At 40.3% G+C, this 20070-nt stretch overlaps 1 protein-coding gene across 4 annotated transcripts in view; it reads left to right on the top strand.

Annotated features, from left to right (window-relative positions):
- The window catches only part of LOC128614866 (uncharacterized), a 125907-nt gene that overhangs the window by 18914 nt on the left and 86923 nt on the right, over window positions 1-20070 (top strand). For 3 of the 4 annotated variants that reach the window (XM_053636512.1, XM_053636514.1, XM_053636513.1), the window contains exons 2-3: window positions 3239-3360; window positions 8510-8557. In XM_053636512.1, the coding sequence (XP_053492487.1) occupies window positions 3239-3360; window positions 8510-8557 (170 nt within the window). The remainder of the gene's footprint in view (window positions 1-3238; window positions 3361-8509; window positions 8558-20070) is intronic. The other variant, XM_053636515.1, reaches the window with a different exon arrangement.

Raw genomic sequence — 20070 nt, 5'->3', positions numbered from 1 at the left:
CCACAATAGCACTTATTATGACACCAGGACTCCTTGCTACCACTGTCCACAATATAAGACATGAATAATAGAGAGCATTTTCTTCCCAGTCTAATCAGAATGTGATTCTGTATCTGTTAATGATTTGAGAGGCTAGTGAGTTGGCCATCTTGTAGAAGCATAGCTCCGAGCCTACTGCTGCTGGCATCACAGAAGTGTTGCTGGATCAAGGAACTTGAGCACTGGAGGACATGAGTAGAGGTCAGACTATCAGCGCTCATCAGTGATCCCACATCTGGAACTGCTGTTTGACAAATAGAAAACTTGTCGAAAATAAGCTAGCTGGTGCAAGAGCTTTTTACAGGGAATTGCAACATGCTGTTCCATTATGGGTGCTCCATCCATAACCCATGTAGTGCTAACAAAACCTTTCATCCTGCCATCTAAGATGATTGTTGAAGGATATCTATGAGGCAGAAGGGTAACGGCTACCAAATCGAAACTCCCGTCTGGCATATTAATGCGACAATGCCTCATATGGATCATGGATCATGGATCAATTTAAGTAACCAAGCAGCCAGCATGGTGGACATGGGTTTTTTTCCCCCTGTTGGTACACATAGGGTAATTATCTCTTTATTTAGGTCACGTGGGTTTATATGGGAATGCATGATGGCTTAGCGGTTAGCAAGTTTCCTCGCACCACCGGGGTTGGGGGTTTGATTCCCACCTCCACCCCATGTAATACATTCCCGCCCCATTGAGTGGAGTCAATGCACAGGATGCACTGGCAAAGTTCCATTTCAGTGCCAGTTCAGAAAAGACATCCAGCCTAGCTGGAACATTTTGTACTAATGAGGCCTTGCCAGCACTGTCTATCTTGCCTTTTTCAGTGTTATATTGAGGGGAAACTAATAATTATACGTAGAGCACATTCTCATGATATATTCACAATTTCAGACTCTGCTGTTTAACTGGGAAGACCATCTGTGGCCGTTGGTTGAAACGCGTGATTGGAATGCATATGAAGTACTTTGAGTGTTTCAACTCACCATGGCAGTCCACGATAAGTATGTTGCTCATGTGTCTACTCTGAACTGCACATCCTGAGATGGAATTTTGACTTTCACTATTCATTTATCTCCATTTCACCTATAGCTGCCGTATCATCTGTCTGTGTCACATTCATATCCATCATCTAGAGAAGGTGGTGCTTCTTCCAAGTGTTTTATTGCAAGCTTGCAGCAACCAGCCTCTCAGTGATTTGATAACAACATAGAGAGCCTATAGCAGGATTTCCTACAGTTCAGACAATTTCTGACATCGTGTCCTGATTTCTAGTTTTCCACCCTTTGACATTGTGGTTGACTAATTCAGGTAGACACTGCAGAGCCTTTTGCATCGTTGACACTGGCTATTTTGATTTGGTTTTATGGCATTTCATACAGCTGAGAAACTTCAACTGGCAGGTCTTCACTCTTATCTAAAACCTTTCCTGTACTTTCTTTTCCCACACTCCTGCAATTACGGCGTTTATCAACATGTCATCTGGGTCAGCGTACTCCCAGTCTCAAAGTAGGAGTCGCATATCGTGTACAAAATGATCAAAGCTCTCACCCACACCATGCTTCCTATTCCTGAAACTATGCCTGGCTAAATAGTAGTTAGCAAACATATCCAGTACTTTAATGGGACTTGCCTTCTCACTGTCACCTCATTCTGGTGTCTTGGAATTTCTCTGCCTTGCTCGCCAATCTATGTGTCTAGCCTGCTCACTGGATGACTGTAGCTTCAGACAAGAAGAAACAAGGCTCAAACTAGAGATGTTATTGCAATCAGTGTATACTGATATTAGCAGGTCTCGTTGTTCACAACTTCAGGATCCAACTACAAACCATCAGTTCAATTAAATTCTATATGATTTCTATAATTTTTTTTTTAACAATAGACATTGTCACGAAGCAGCTATACAGAAATCTGAATGTAGACCTAGATCCCTAATGAGCAAGCCAGAGGCGACGGTGTCAAAGAAAAACTGTCTGAGACGACATGAGGAAGAAACCTCGAGAGGATCCAGACTCCAAAGGGAACCTGAACTTTTCTGGATGAGTGTAGATTAAGTGTGTTGAAAGGATATTCGGTATGAGCATGTACAACAAATTGATTGATTCAGAATGATGAAACATTACATCGTCTCCTTTAGTAACAGAGACGTACTGTAGCCGAACAACTTATACTTTCTTTAACAACGATATATAACAATATAACAAAGTGAGTACCTACACTGACTACGGGCAATCAACAAGTCACAATACAAAATAAAAATTCTTGACAGATAGGATGGACAGCTGAATGTTTATATAGATATGTTGACTTTACACCCTACTGTTATACCCTATGCTCACTGCAGCATCAGATTCCTCTTCTTGGAGGACAGGACTGGAACCCGATATGGTCTCAGAGTTCAGTGCGTTGTGTTTTCTGGGATGCGTTTCTGTTCATCGTGGTTATAAAGAGTGGTTATTCGAGTTACTGTAGATGTTCTGCCAGTTCAGAACAGTCTGACTATTGTCCTCTGATAGCTCTTATCAATGAGGCATTTCTGCCTGCAAAACTGCCGCTTACAATATTAAATGGTCTGCACTTATATAGCACCTTTTAACCTTAACGGTTCTACAAAGTGCTTTACACTTTTTCTCATTCGACCATTCACACACACACTTACACACCAATGGATATCGGGAGCCTGGAGCAACTTGGAGTTCGATGTCTTGCCCAAATACATGTGGAGTCATGTGGGCCAGGGGTCGAACTGCCAACCCTACAATCAGTGGACAACCCGCTCTGTCCACTTCCTGGGGCTGTGGCTCAGGTGGTAATGTTGTTTATTTATTTTTATTTATTTATTTATTTTTTGGCTCCACTCTGTGTAAACTCTATAGACTGTAGTGTGTGAAAATCCCAGGAAACCAGAACTTTTTGAAAGACACAGTTCAGCCAGTTTTGTACTGAAATCGAGGCCATGGTCAGAATCACTGAGATCACATTTTTCTCCCATTTGGACATTTGATATGACAATTAACTGAAGCTCTTTATGAGTTGGCATGATTTTATGCATTGCAATAAAATGATTTTACAGGCTCTATTTGAGAAAGTCACTTACAGTTGGTGGTGGTATTCTGTGCTGATTTTTATTATTATTATTTTGCATTTATGGCATTTGGCATTTGTTTAGTTCCAGTTTATTGTTTTTTTGCAGAAACTCCTGAGTGTTTCATCTGTAGAGATGTGCAGCTGGTGGATGGAGAACAAGTGAAAAGGTTTTGTGACTGCAAGAACCTCATGGCACATCATGGTTGCCTGCTCACTTGGGTCAGAACGGTACGCTTGCTTTATTTTACATACAAACTTTCTTTATATTGCACACCTGTGCTGACCAAATGTGCTGTAAATCCAGGCAAGTGCACACCTGGACTTGGTGCGATACTTAGCCATGCATTTTTTTGTGCACAGTTTGGTCTAATCAGCATGTGCAAGAAGTAAAAGACACCAAGTAGAAAGTTAGCTTACACATTTTTTGCACCCTTGCAATTTTTCATTTTTAATTAAGGCTTCTGAAAGGCTGGTTGGGTGTGTTGGTTGGAGGGATGTCTGGGTGTTTTTTATCTTGTAGTCAAGGCTGTGCTAGGTCCTGCAGGTGGAGGTGGTAGGGGAGCTGCTCTCACCCCAGGACCAGTGATGAATACACACACAGCGTCGTTCATCATCGCTGCACATCGGCCATCAATAGCCCATCGCTGTGATTAACTGCAGCCGATAGGTGTTGTAGTTAGTTCTGTTTAATTAAACTCCATGCTCAGTGCAAACACAATTGGATTTCAACCCTGAAAAAAGGAAGAAAGACATCACTAATGGAGGTTGTCTCAAACTTTCTCTAAAATATTGCAGAAAATTGATGTAGCAGCGGTTCTTCCTACCTAGCGGTACAGTTTTATTGCCACAATAGAAAAGTGACTTAAGCACAAATCGTGCATCTCCATCCAAAAAGGAATGTGCGCGCCAGAGCTGGAGAAAAGGAGCTTCAATATGGTTAAGTAATGGCAGTAATTAGCAGGACCTCCCAGTATGAAGTGTATAAAGATGAATAAAATGAAGGCAAAAGCTCTTTTTGATTGGGCCTGGTTGTTTAGATTGTGACAGGAATCTGCCAACACAGCGATCACTTGTCCCAACAGTTAATACTGCTTTATGGGTTTTGCATCTTTTGATGAAAGTCTCTCTAAATCCTGTTTATGCAGTTGCCGTTTCATAAACACTGGCTCTCTGATTTGAAGACCGCCACAAATCCCAGAATGCTTTTTCAAAACAATCTCACACACACACATGCGTACATATACACGCACAGGACTCGTCTGTTGTTTTCCACATGAAATTGAAACCAGCGGATCTCATCATGCCGAAACTATTCCAAAATAGAGCACTCAAATCCGCAGCGAGATTATGATGATCAAAAGACACATTTTTCCAAAGTGACAAAGGATTTGTCTTTGTTTTATAGCCTGCTTAGCTCATGCTGGGAGATTCAGTTTTGTTCTTCTCGCTAAATAATAAGTGGGTTTTATTATTGTACATGAAGAAATAATATATCACTTATACTACGCACACACAATTATGGACGTTTAAAATCTGTCTGCCCCACATATTTCGTAAAATTACTCCAGTGTTAATTAAATCATTTGCCTGTATTTGACAAACCAAGAGTAGCGCTCGATGTGTGCAGCTGAAAGTGTTGAAATGCTCGTGTGTGTGTGTGGGGGGGTGTGTGTGTGTGGGTGTGTGTAGAAATAATGAGTGTTGGCATGGTACAGAAGTCATCTGTCCTATAGTTGCTCTGCATCAGTGCGGTTTACGCACACAAGCGCACCATACAATACTCTTAAAATGCTAAATTAAAAAGGAGCCGAGAAAAAAGGAGTCAATAAGAGGAAAAGAGAATGGGAAGAAAAGCAGGGAAGGGAGGGAAGAGAAGAGAAACACGAAAAGGGGAGGGGAAGATAAGAGAATGGAAGCCATTTTCTCCCTCAGTTACTTAGTTTTTTTGTACATACACTAAATATTTATATGGATTTTTATTTGATGGATGATGTTTGGACAAAAATGGGATTGTGTACTATTTGAACCCGACTTGATTATTGTCTACTGATGCTTACTGGGTTTAATTATAAAATACAATAGTTAGTTGGGTGGCATGGTGGCACAGCTTGGGTTGAGTTTCACACATTCTCCACGTGTCCTTGTGAGTTTTCTCCAAGTTCACTGGTTTCCTCCCACCCCCCAAAAAACATGCTGGTAATTTGCTACAAGGTGTGAACAGGTGTGCAGATGTGTGTGTGTGTGTGTGTGTGTGTGTGTGTGTGTGTGTGTGGATGGTGCTGGATCGGCGTTTGATCCAGGGTTCCTCACACCCAATGTTCCCGGGATTCTAGATCCACCATAACCCTGACCAGATATATGCTGGTAAAGCATTTATAAAGCATTTATAAAGCATTTACTGAAGATGAATGAATTGAGTTAATAGTTAGCCTAAATGGACAGCTTGCTTAATTACCTATATCAAGTACTACCAACTTCAGGGGAAACGACAAAGCTAGATAACTTAAGTGTAGGGCTGACTTATCTGCACAATTATATTGTTTTACTATGTAATAAAAAATCAGGAAAAGGAAAATACGAGAGGAGGAGAGATCATCATTTGAGAGGAAAACGAGGAAAGGGGAGGAGAACAGAGCAGTGGACAGACTAAGAGAGGAGAGAAAATGAGAATAGTGGAGACCGGAGAGAAGAGGAGGTAGCAGAGGAAAGTAGAAGGAGCTGTGTGCCTCTGACACTAAAGCTGAACTCAGTGATTGACCTGTCACTTCTCGTCTGATAGATATCTCCCTGAAAAGCAGGTCAGCCGCGTCCACCTAAAGTGCCTCTTAACCGCATTTTATGAAGCCAGAACATGTAATCCAATAACCATTTGACTCGTGAGTGCTTTGTGCCATGAAGCTACCAATAAGAGCATGTAGGCCTACTGATACTACTCTTAAAAGCAGCCTAGGTGAAGAAAAATGGGATTATAAAGCAAAGTCCATGTCCCTTACCCAAGCTCACTAAGAACATTTACTGACTGGTTAGGAATAACAAAGCACTAGTCATGATCCAAACAGCAAAGACCAAAAAACCCTCACAATCCATTATTTGCTTTCTTTTGTGTTATGTACGCAGATCAGATGCAGGATCTGTATTGTAGTACCTTTGGAAGAACATACTGTGTGTCTCTGTGTCATGGTGGAGAAAAAAAAAATGCATGCACTTGGCATCTTTTTTTAGGCCAGTGCAGACCCCCCCCCACCCCCCACCCCAAACCCCACCCGGTCTCAGAGAGACAAATAGCGTGACACAAAAACTAATTAACTACCAGGAAGTAGTTAAAAGATGCAGCCAAGCGCCAGAGGCCTGATTTAAATATAGGGCCCGAGTCAGTGACTGAGTGGGCCTGGGAGATCCTGCCTCCTCTAGGCACACAGCTCAATGACCTTTGACCCTCATTAGGAGCAAGCCGCTCCTGGTAGAGAGAGACTCTCGACAGGGTACAAGGACGTAGGAGGCATTAGGACAACTGAAATCAGGATCAGGCTTGTAGTGTTGGCAGTTGATGTAGCAATAGACATCCCACTGAGCCATCTCTTTTCAATTTTAGAGTAGAAATACAATTGTGACAAAATACACTATCTGTACTGATTGGCAGATTAAAAATATTTTTATGCCCCCCCTCCCCGGAGGACCATAAGGTTTTCATTCAGAATGAGTCGAATTCCCAGAACACCAAAATGAATGAATAAATAAACAAATTTACAATAAAAAAATAAAAAAAATAAATAAATAGATAAATGAGAAGAAAGAAAGAAGAACATGTTTTTGGATTTTTTTTTTTATTAAATGACTCATCACGTTTATTAGATATAATAATAATAATAATAATAATAATAATAATAATAATAATAATAATAATTTGTCCTATTTATGCTAAATCAGGTAATTTTCTTCCCTGAAAGAAAAAAGGGGTTTGATACTGGATTGAGATAACACAAAACAAGAACAATATCATCCATTACTGCTCAGCATAAAGCTCATGTCAAAACCACCGCAATCATTCGCTCCATATACCGACATATGAATATGTTTTCCATTCTTGTATGAAAGGGCTGACATCTGTTTTCAGTCTGCTGCAGCTAATGGAAGTGATCTTACGTGAAAAATAATACTCTTTTCAAAATATGTAATTCAATCCATATGAAATAGACCTCAGAGTTATGGAGCAAATGACAAGGGAAAAATAGTGGATATGATTATGGTTGGCCAGATGCAGCGCAGTCTGTAAAATGCTAACAACTGCCTAAATTTAGCCTGCTCTCGGCGCTGGCTTCTGAGAAGCGGCCTTGGCTAAATGATGCTTAGGATTTTTCAAAGACCTGCTTGCAAGGATAAAACGGTTTTATATGCTGGATTCAGTAAAAGTGACTTAACCACAGTTCCTTAAGCTCCCTGCGTTCTGCAGATTGCATTTAGAGATACTGGCGTAACTTGATATATTATATATTCGTCTTCACGAAGTATAAGTCTTTTATTTCTGTTCTGTAAATAAACCGGAGGATGGAAATTTCGGAGAGGTTTATTTTAACATAGCTTAATTACAGTGTTCAGAACATCATGTTATCAATTTGTTGAAAAATCATCTTTTTTCCCCCCTCTCTCCTTATACCAAAAGCTCTTACGATCACAGCAAACACTGTATTCGTGTGCTCGAGGCGTGAGTGTGGCGTGTCGTTCGTGAAGCAGCCGTGCCTTTGTGGGCGTATGAAGAATGCGTGCGGTTAAGTGGACTCTGTGTGCTGAGAGTAATCCTAAGTGGACCGGTTTAGATGTCATATTTCTCTCTCACTCTCTCATGGCTTGATAATACTCATCATTGCAAACACACATGCATTTCCATTCATTAGCCAAACACTCTCAGCAATCAGGCCAGTGCGCCAGGGGGCAACGGGCCCCTTGTAAAATCACATCGCTTAATAGCACTGTTCCATAATTATATGCCATTAACATCTATCAAAATGAGTTCCTGCATGTCAGGCCTATAAGCTGTAGATTTAGCCATCTCTCTCCCTCTCTCCCCCACTCTTGCTGCATGTCTTTCCATTACCACGTCCAGCATTTAGAAGGATAAATCTGGCTAATTGCTAATGAGTAGCTTTTATACTATGAGGTCCTTAATTATTCAGGTAATTAAATTACATGTAGTGCATAAAGTATTCTATATATATATATATATATATACATTATTCTTCTAAATTATGCATATCTCTCTGCTGGTGCATGATCAAAGAATCGTTAAGTTAGGTAATGTTTAAAAGAGTCTGTACGCATTTAAAAATGTGCTAGGTCAGTTTACTTGTTTGTAGGTTTGTAATCTGTTCTTTCATTTTAGGGGTTGAAGAGGAACGAACGGCTGAGGTGTCGCGTGTGTAATGCAGAGGTAAGGCCATCGTATATACAGTGCTGTTGAATTAATCAGAAGATGTGGATTAATATTCTATGACAGCAGCTTTGACAGTGGTCCTGAAAATAATTCAAATCACAACTTTATATTAACCCACTTGTTCTGATACATCATCGTTGTTATAGTAATAAGTCATTCATTAGTTTGGTAAATGGTCAATGGCCTGTACTTATATAGCACTTTCTCACACACACACACACACACACACACACCAATGGTAGCAGGGCTGCCATGAAAGGTGCTAACTTGCCATCGGGAGCAATTTGGGGTTCAGTGTCATGCCCAAGGACACTTCGGTATGTGGAGTCACGTGGGCCGGGAATCGAACCACCAACTCTACAGTTAGTGGACAACCCGCCCTACCACCTGAGCCACAGCCTCCCCAATATTGGTGGACACTAAGGATAACAATAAATGGATTAAAACACAAAAGAAAACCATCTAATTGTTGATACTGTGAAGCTTTATTTAAACTTTAGAGAAGTAGTCTCAGGTGTCAGTTTATAACAGTCAGTAAGTTTTTCAGTGTCTTTGGAAAAGTACAAGTCACATTGTTTTAATATTTCGTTATCGTATTCATTTCAAGAGCAGGAGAGCAGAGAGATTAGTGGTGGAAAAATGGGTGTTTCTAGTTGTTATAACATAAGTGATAACCAGATGTTCCACAACAATAGAGTACAAGATTATTCTTTATGATAAATCTCATTTTCAAGTGGGTCCTAACATACAATACAAACAAACAAACAAACAAACAAACAAAATGAAATGTAACTATAAATGGATAAAGAGTATGATAAATAAAATTGTAAGTGGTGGCAAATTACTTTGGTATGAGAAGAATAAAAGAGTTCAGGATATGCTGTTATAGGAAAATATGCATCATTCCATTGTTGACTACTTTCTTGTAACAGCACACCTTGAAATGTTTTACTCCGTACACATCTGATTGTATTGGGCCTTTTTTATGCTGGTACTGTACTTGTCAGTATCTTTGCTTTCATGCTTGCAGGAGCACTTTCATGAGAATCTTACAGTCAGTAAATTTAGTGCAGTTAAACGGATACAGAAGAAAAAATCGCCTGCCTTTAAGTTTATAGTTTGCCAGGGCCAAGACGTTATAAACTCTGCCAGTTGGATTGAAGCACAAGGCCACCGTCACAAATCTTGAGTGTGTACATGTTCAGTGTGTTAGCGGGGCCGTTTTGTCCTCTCCCAGCAGAGAGTACAGTATTTAAGTCATTAATAGGACATCGTCTCCTGAAACAGAGTGAAACCCGCCGATTCAGCCCACTAATAGAACTAATGAGCAATCAACTCTCTCGACCACTCCGGTTGGGACCAGTCTAAGAGCAGCCATGTTGGTTATGCGTTTTATATGCCTTAGGATTATTTGCTAATAATGTGCCAGGACACCCACAGTGGGGGAGTGGGGTGTAGGGAGGAATAAATGATCATAATATTTGGCACTGGAGGTGAGCGATGTAATTTCCCAATGCATATTCAGTGTGTGAGCTGAAATTTAGCACTCAGTCCCCCAATACGTCCATGATGCTAATTCCATGAGGCCTTATCACGGAGCACTGCAGGAACTCATTTGTGGGAAATGACAGATGTTGATGTGGCGACACACGGGAGGTCAGCACTTCGGTACGGCATGTGTGTGGGGCACAGCGCCATGCTTTCCTGTTGGCCCATGTTATGATTTTAGGTGTGTATTCATGCTAACGTTCCAGCTGAACTCTAAGTAAGGCAGTAAACAGTAGTGACTACATTAGAATTTCAAAGAGAGTGCGTATGAATTGTTTTTTCACAGGAAGAAGGTTTTCTTTTATGCCAACCGACTAGAGGATCAAATGCACAAGGATGTTAACTGTTTTGTTATGTTTTGCCTTGCATTTGAAAAGTGGAATTTTTTTTTTTTTGTGCATTTTCTTTTTAAAACTTTAGAAGCATGAAAACTATGTGAGCCAAAGGCTCTTTGAATCATGGCGCTCAGTTTGTCTGTGAAGGTTTTCAGACATGTCACCTCATTTGAATGTGTTTAAAGATGTTTCAGGTCTCATTCTGAGGTGCTTCAGGAGAACTGATAAACAGATTAAATCCTTCACCTGAAAACCTCATTCAAAATGTCATACAGCATGTGAATCGTTGCAGGTATGGATGCAAGTGCAGGTATACACGGCTTTATTAAGTGTTGCAAACAACACAACGACATAATTCAAAATCAAGGTCGAGGTGAAGGCAATGGTCAGGCGCACAACAAAAAACATAGACTTGATTGGACAGGCAAGAGCAAGATGAGAAAACCAGAAATGAGATCAAGAACCAGAACGGCAATCAAAATAGAAAGGCTTGGTAATGTCCGGTATCAATGAACACAGAGCTTATACTTCACACAGTGAAGGGGCAATGAGGGTGCTTATGTAGTATGTGCATGATTGAGTCCAGGTGAGTGCAATCGCTATCAGTAGTCAGATGCTCGTGAACATGTCCGTAATGGCTGCGTTTGCTGGCTGTGCTCTACTCTGGGAGTTCGAGTTTAACGCTGATTCCAGCGTTGACATGACAAGTCAAAACCCTTTTAATCAGGATCCTCAATTTGTCTATGAAAATACAAATTGTCCGTACATAAATACAAATTGTCCATATATACACCCTGTCAAGTGTGTCCTCTGTGTGTTCTCTGTGATAGGCTCCAACTCTCCTGTAACCCTGTGTAAGCCATGAAGAAAATGGATATTATTATTATTATTATTATTATTATTATTATTATTATTATTATTAAATCTCTTCTGATCCTTTGTCCTTTGTTGTCAGTTAAGTTTGTTCTTCTCTTGTTCGAGCAAGTCCTGGTCCATGTTTAAAGACTGACTGGAGAGCCTGGTGCACCACAGCACACACTCTTAACCAGGCAAAAAAGTTCTGCAGATGTTTAGATACTGTCTGTGTGTTATATAGTGCAGTATAGTGAAGAAGTATGGTGTTGGAGTTAATGGGTTGCCATACCCTACCCAGTTTAGCTAACATCTCATCACAGTACCATGTATAGTAAATCATAAACATCACACATGTATAATAATCATAACATAATAATAAAGTGCCTTTCGCACACCCAATCTCACTTTACAATTACAAAGATGATCAAACAAACAAACACAGAAAAGACACACATGCAGAGTCCTCCAAAAGCTGCTGGGATCTAATTTCAGTGGTGTAGCTGCTCATGGTTGCACTGAAGGCCTACACAGGTAAATCCCACTCAGCCTGTACAGCCGCGATGCTACCAGGCAACAACACTCAGAACACTGTGCCACGGATCCACAATGAGTACAGACACACTGCAGTACAGAGTGCTGAGCAGTCCCAAAACCCCTCAGAATGATCATATAAATTCTCCGCCATCGACCAGAGCAACAGGCATGCTGTAGTCGATAATGAGCGTCCAGACATACATCGTGCATGGTGGATCAAGACCTGGGGAAACCGGCCGCTCAAGATTGGGTCTGGAGCTCTGTCACAACCAACAACCAGCAGACAAAAGGCAGCAAAACATCAAACATACAAACGCCAACACATACAAACACAGGAAAAAAGAGAGAGAGAAAAAAAGCAAACGCTCGGGTGAGAATCTGCAGCCAAAACGTGAACAGCGCTCCCATTTTATAATGAAAGTCACAGTTCTGATGAATTTGAGGGGGAAAAAGGCCACTCCACATTTAATGCACCTGCCAGTTCTTAACTCCTTCATCTGGACTCTCCGTTTATTGGAACAATATGAAAACGAAGACTTATTTCATTATAGCCCATATGTCCTCCACAAGCTCTCATCCCTCAGGCATTTGTCTTTACTGAGTGACATAGAGACTACTCAATTTCTAACATGTCTCTCTTTTTTTTTTTTTTTTAAAGAAGAAGAAGAAGACCTAACCCTAACTGTAATAGTAGTATATTATGTAGAAAATAGCATTTAGAAGGCCATGGCTCTCTGTCGTGTCTGGCCTGACTACACTTCAGTATAGATTTTGCAATAGATTATGTGCCCACTTAACGTTAGTGTGCATTAGCTGCCATCTGATGATTATCATGCCAAAACAAATAATGGCTCCATTTAGGCTCTGTAACCCAGGGGCATTAGTTTCTTTTGTGTTGTTTTTGTGTTAAACTTGGCTCAACTAAATGATATCTTAATATTTAGATATATGTCTACTCATATTTCAAGAGCCATAGAACGGTATTATCACCAGCATGACAGATCATGAAATTCGCTCTCTCTTTATTGCCCTTCCTCTCTGTCTCTCTCTCTTTTTTTTCTTTCTTTCATTTTTGTCTTATTTTGCGCCTTGCAGCACCAAGTGGCCTCCACAACCCTCCATAATGGCTTGCTGACTCTCCCACCTGACCAGGGTAATGCAACCCAATACCCTTTAAATGGGAGTCATTTTCAGCTTTTGTTGCCTCACCGAGCCTTTGGGGCAGCTGAGCGAGGCAGGCCGGGGACACTGAGCGTGCAAAACAATTTCGAGCAAAGTGAGCAGCACTCTTCCCTTCACCTTACTCTTGAGTGAACACACACACACACACACACACACACAAACACACACACACACTTCAATCAGTAGTATCATACAGCAACTTTTTTTTTTGAAGGGACACACCCCCAACCCCACTCACTACCATCACCATCTCCTGTATCCATGTCGCCAAAATATGCCCCTCACATCCTCTAAGATTACACACTTTGTTTCTTCTGATCATATTTCTGCGCATTTTAGGTGACGTGAAACTCCCATTCGGTAATCAGTGGATCAACAGGTTGTGCTCGGATTTAGCTTTATTGTGCATTGTGAAAATCCTATCCTACATACGACACAGCACAATAATCAGTTTGGGCTGTATTTAGAGTTGGTGACCAAAAGTCAGAACATAACGTAAATATTTAAACAGGTTGTGAACCTGCTTACGTCAGTTTTCTTGAGCTTCCCATTAAGGTTATGCATGTAGTTTACACTTCCAAGGTTGCCAATTCTATTTTTTAAGTAGAAGCATCCGAGACAGGGTTTTTCATTAGCGTGTAGACCACCGCCTTGCAAGCACCTGTCTATCACGTGATCCATTTTCTGTACCACTTATCCTACACAAGGTCGTGAGGAGCCTGGAGCCAATCCCAGGGAACTTGGGGCACAAGGTGGGGGACACCCTGAATGGGCTGCCAACCCATCATAGGGCACAATCACACAAGCACTCACACACAACGACAATTTGGAAATGCCAATCAGCCTACAACACGTCTTTGGACTTGGGGAGGAAACCCCAGAAGCTCGGGGAGAACATGCAAACTCTGTGCACACAGGACAGATTTGAACCCTCAACCCCAGAGGTGCGAGGCACTAACCACTAAGCCACCAGCAAGCACTTACCTATAAAGCAAAAATAAATAAACAAATTATTAATAAATAAATTAATAATAATAATAATAAACAAGCATAGAAAATTCAGACTGAATGTTGTTGTTATGATGTAACATAAAAGCAAGAAAAAAATTTGAAATGAAAAATAAAATCTTCCAATTTGCTGACATATGAGTGAGAAGATGTAAAGCATCTTAAATGAAATAACATCTAATGGAGTGTAGCACATTGCCAATTTATACAACAGTTAGTTCCGGTCCACTAATTTGACTGGTTGAGCCAATAGTGCTTATATTTACTATAACCACACTGGGTCTTTCACTGTGTGTATCACTCGGCTTGTGTGTGCTCACTATGTGAAATTCCACTTCCTAGTTCAAAACTACAGTAGAGTTAGCGACATCATCAGCAGACATGGAAAACAATACATTTTCATAAATATAAATTTTGACTGAAAATATGAAAGCTTGTCAGTTGAAGATGAAACGGAAGAAAGGATGCCGGTTTCACCGGAAGCTCTTTTAACGGGAATGTACAAATCAATGTGAGCTAGCTACCCAGCTAGCGGATATGCTATAAAAGTGAGTGTGGCTTCTTCAGGATCTACGTCTGCTAGAGCGGCAACAATAAATACAACATTTATCCATACTGTGTCCGAAATGACATTTACTCAATGTTAATTTCTTGTTCATAGCTCTGTCATATAAAAGCGCTATCGCACTCGCAGTTGTACAGTTATACTGAATAACAGCACAGCTGTGATTAGCTATGGCTAAATTACGTATATTCAGTATTACAGCACTCTGGCTCGTGTAATATTGCTAAATATTGCTGCAAATTTAGTCTAATTTACCAATATGGCTTCCACCCTCATTATTCCACAGCTTATGAAATAGCACTTGATCCAGCACATCCTATTATTTTGATAGTGGTAAACAGTCTAACTGACTACTGAAACATTTTATAGAAACCGCGTTTGTTTATAGCAGCAGGAAAACTTATAGCCATGTAGCAGAATAACAGTTATTGAGCTTGTTAGTTAACAAGATATTTTTTGTGAGAAGTCGTAGCTAACAACAGCAACCCACAAAATTAACTGCATTCATTTTCAGCCTGTGTAAACATTGAAATTAATTGATTTCTCAACTTGTTGCCTTCAATCACATTAGCATTGCTAGTCAATTAAGTTGAAATGGGCGGGTTATGTAAGATGTTTTCCTGAGATAGGCTTCGGATCCACAGTGATACTGAGCAGGATAAAGTGGTTACTGAGGATGAATGAATGGTTATGTTGGATTTATTTTTTAAATTTATTTAAAATAGTCTCTCTAGGGTGCTGATGTCACTAAAATACCAGATACAATGGTTCACAAAATTTTTTTATATCATATAGTTTAACTCTTTTAACCAGAGGCCAAAAGAAATGGAATTCCACCTGTTTTGGGGGCGCTTGTGTTCAGCATTGAATTTATTTGTGATGTCATACTCCACAGTAGTGGTTAATGGCTTGTATGAAAGTAGACACTCAGTTCTTTAAGAATTTACAGCATTTTTTAAAATTTTTTAAATTTTTTTTTTAGGTTTAAATGTTATAATTGTATTGTTGCAGATAAATACAGTGTTTCACTTTCAAAACAGCTTTAGTTGTGCTGTCCGTTTTATCTCTGTACTAATCTTATGTTGGAGAAGTGCAAATCGTTTGCCCAGCTAGGGGATTCACACCCCTCCCCCTTTCCATCGCCCTGCTCACCAGCAGCTAAACTCAGAGTCATGATACTCCACACACAGAAACCCAACAGTGTCCTGACTAATCTTCTAACAGACTTCCGGTGATAAAATAATTCATTTGTTCATACTGATTGAAAATGTCTGATAAAGTAGAAAGCATGCTTCACTTTTTACGCCTACGCTAGGAACAGCGTACAGTACACGTGATGCAAATTTTGTCTTCAGCAGCACACGTGCGCCACCCAATTTTTCTAACCGCAACAGGTCGCGCATGCGCATTTAATTCTTTTGCACTATTTAGTTGTTCCACGAGGTGGCAACAGTGACCCAGGGTCGTTGATTGTCAAGATAGTCGAAGAATAAATGGAAGAGTGTAGGTTAGAAAGTACCTGGCATTTGCATTTCTATAATTCTAGCCTTAAAGTGTATAAGGATTTGTATATGGGTGCTAATTGTGGCGAGAGATTGTCAAGGCATTGTTCTTCCTGTTGTTGTGATTCTTCTTCGTTGTTGTCCTTCACACCAAAAGACCTGCTTTACTGCTCTGCACTGACTCTAGGCCAGGACGTGTAGTGCAAGCTGTCATAATGCGCATGCGTTGACCGCCTGTGTACGTGTCAAATGGAGTACACTTTGAAAGGCTGAAGAAAAAAAAAAAAAAAAGGCTATGCGTACTACTGTGTGCGGGAAAAAAACAAAGAATACCAGAGCCGTAAGTCGAGTTCCATTCTGCTGTACTGCTAGAAAGGGACATGTGACCTGTCAGACTTCATGAGCAAGATGCTCCTGAATCCACTGGTTGCATGTGCTAAGCCATTCTGTTCACATTTAAAATCTTGTTAAAGCCACAACCTGAAGCTTTCACTGCTTCATCTCCTGCTGTGACACACACACACACACACACACACACACACACACACACACCAAACGCTAGTAGACATACATATCATCAGGGCTGGATCTACAGTGTGGCTGAGGTTGGCCACCTCCTCCTCTACATTACCCTCAGTTGCCACCCCACTTTGGCAGCCAAAGAAATAATATATAAAATCAAGCCCAATTTGACTATGCTGCTAAAAAGTTGTATGAATTCACACACACACACACACACACACACACACACACACACACACACACAGCCCAGTTCCAAGAAATCACAGTACACCTCTGCTTGTGCATGAATGCTTTCCAACTCATAATACATATAACACATCATCTGACCTAATATTCCAGTTGTACTGCAGAACCATTGGAGGTCTGAGTGAGTAAGAATAGAAACAGTAATCTTTTAGCATAAAGTTGAACCCAAAAAGGGTTATTTTAAGGTGTTAAATGCTGTAATAATCACCCCACCACAGAAAAATCTTCTCTAGTTACATTAGAAGTTACAAGCTTCGGTATCACTGTCTAGCTACACCTGTCAGTTGAACATGTTCGATAGCAAATGAAATGAAAACGATGACTACTGTGCAGCTTCATCTGTTTTCACTTCTGAACTAGTCTACACTTTCATGCAGACTTTTTTTTTTTCTAAACTGATTCTTTAGATGTTTTTACTACTTAAAATGTGTTTGTTAATGTTAATTACCAAAATTATAGAAAAAAAAATGTTCTTTGACATTAAAAAAAAAAAAAAATTGTGTAGTTTAGGACTGTGTGATGCAGCAGTGTGATGTAAATGTGTGTTTAAGAAAGAAAAAGAAAAAAAAAAAAAAGCTAAGGCATTCGTTGGATTTATATTTATATTTATTTTGTTTCTAAACAAAAATTGTTAACACTTAGGTCTAAAATATTTAGTGTTGATGACCAAAATCCATCCATTTTCTGCACCACTTATCCTACACAGGGTTGCAGGGGGGCCTGGGAACTCGGGGCATGAGGCAGGGCACACTCATACGCTACAGACAATTTGGAAATGCCAATCAGTCCACAACGCATGTTTTTGAACTGGTGGAGGAAACCAGAGTACTCGGAGGAAACCACCAAAGCACGGGGAGAACATGCAAACTCTATGCACACAGGGCAAAGGCAAGATTCGAATCCCCAACTCCGGAGGTGTTCTTCTTCATTTAATAAGGAGAATAAAAATGTTATGTTACAAAGGGTAAGGCATTCATTGGAGTGTATTTAAGTTGGGATTTTGTGTAGAACGTAGTAGTATTAATGTCCCTGTTATATAGAGACATGTTGGTTTCTGTTGCTATGTTTGTTTGTTCAGTTTTCATAGGTTTGTATGACATTATAAAAGGAATGACACAGCCAACGTGAAGCAAACAATCCGTGAATAGGATATTCAGATAGATTTCAGTTTCCTACAAGGATTTCTGGAGCAGCTAAAAATGCATTTGTCTCAGTTTTCCATAAATTATTCTTGTGCAAGTCAAATGTGGGATTAATTTCTGATAACTGATGCAATCATACAGTTATATATATCAGACCTGTGAATCTGACTGTAACTGTAGATATGAATATATGCATCCTTCTATTTATGTCCATTTCGGAGCGAGGTAAAGTAGTAAAGCGTTCAGAGTGTGAAAGTCGTTTTTATCAGAGGCTGATGTACAGCACAGCAGCCATGTGAGAGGCAGTTCGTGCCCTCATCAAACTGATGATGTTTCAACAGCACTCAACATCAACTAATGCATCAGCGTAATAACCTTTTAATGTCTGCATTATGGTGCCCATTTAATATTCACTCTCAGAACGATGCACTTGTAGATCAGCTATGACGGTTATGATGATAATGATAATCATGCAGTGCTAAGCTATAAAGCAATACAGCGTTCTGCTCTGCTCACCGGTGGTTAAAATTAAGAGCCTTCAGCCATTGTGGCGTTAGCAAGAGAAAAAAAAAGCATGTGCATTTTATTAATGCCAATTTTTCTTCTTGCTGCTGTTGTTATTTTTTCCTTGTTTTTTTTTTTTCCCCCTAGTCTTAACAAGTGGCTTCAAAATGTGGGCCATTTGCATGAGTTATGCTAATTTGTTAGGGCAACGAATGCATTAATTTCATCAGCACATGGCCTCAAAGCAATAATTACCAGAGTAGGTGTGTCACAAGCAATCATGTTAAAAATTTGCCAGTTAATTATTAAGATTTTTTTCGGAGGGGCCGAGATTTGACACGAGTAGCTGAGGGAGAGAGAGAGAGAGAGAGAGAGAGGTACGGAGAAGGGGTAAGCTAACGTTCTTGTGGCCGCTGCAAGGTGCTTGTTGTTGTGTTGGCCTCTGGAGCAGAAAGGCGGGAGGGTTTCTCTTTTTTTTGCATGTCGACAGCACACATTGTGCACTAATTACCACAAATAGCAGTAGGCTTGCTATTGCTCTCTGAATCCAGTGGGGTGTAATTAGAGGAGAAAGGAGGGCAGAAGCTGGCCGTTACCTTATGTCGTAACTAGCAGTGGCTGAGAAAGGACACAAGGACTCGTGATAGGATGTGCTGTTGTGATAGATGATGCTCTACCAGTCTGAAGGGGTGAGGTGACCTAAGAATGCTGGGTAATGTATGCTCGCGGGAGCCAAAGTTCTGTCCTGTACTCACATTGTTTCAGGCCTCTTACTCATAACCTGTTTTGTTTCTCTTCCTGTCTGAGGAGGTCAGGTGACAGGTGGACAACTCAGTAGCTCAGGCTCCTAGGAGAAGCAAATTTTGTGTCAGAGTTATTAGTTTTTTTAATTCATTGTTAAAAAAAAAAAAAAATCCTACTCCTTTATTGTAAATGTATGGTATTCATGTTTAAGCATAACACGCTACTCATTATGAATCAACTGCTTCACTACACACACTGGTGATCTGTTGTCTTTTTTTTTACTAGTCAGACTCATTAGCATGCATGGATGAAGATATTTTCAGAATCAGGAACTCATACAGTAGGTAAGGGGAAAGAAAAATCCAGCACAATGGTCTTACATAAGTCTCCTGCTATAAGTAGCTCATGGTTATACATATAAATTGACGTGAGGACAGAACACCAACAGTTGCAATCAAAATTATTCAACCCCCATTACAAATCAGGTTTGAATGAACAAATCAGACAAAAGCAATTAGTTCAACACAACACATGCTTCAAGTGGTTTCCCCAAATTCAACTGAAAATGCAACTGAAAATGATTTCTCCAGTTTCAAAATGACTCAACCACCCAAGCTCCCCATCCCCACCCCCGCCCATATGCAAAACGGGTGTTGTCTCAAGCACACCTGATGCAACTAATCAAGGGCTTCATTGGTTGCACCAGGTGTGCTTGATCTGGAACACATGAAATATCTGAACTGCCTAGGGGCAGAAAATACATGAAATAACCTGAACGGGGCAGAAAAAGGAAGATATCAATGGCTGCAACCAGATTTCTGAG

This window comes from Ictalurus furcatus, chromosome 11 (assembly GCF_023375685.1).
Source record: "Ictalurus furcatus strain D&B chromosome 11, Billie_1.0, whole genome shotgun sequence".
NCBI lineage: Eukaryota > Metazoa > Chordata > Actinopteri > Siluriformes > Ictaluridae > Ictalurus > Ictalurus furcatus.
Note: the sequence above shows the minus strand (reverse complement) of the source record. Positions and strands in the feature narration are given on the sequence as shown.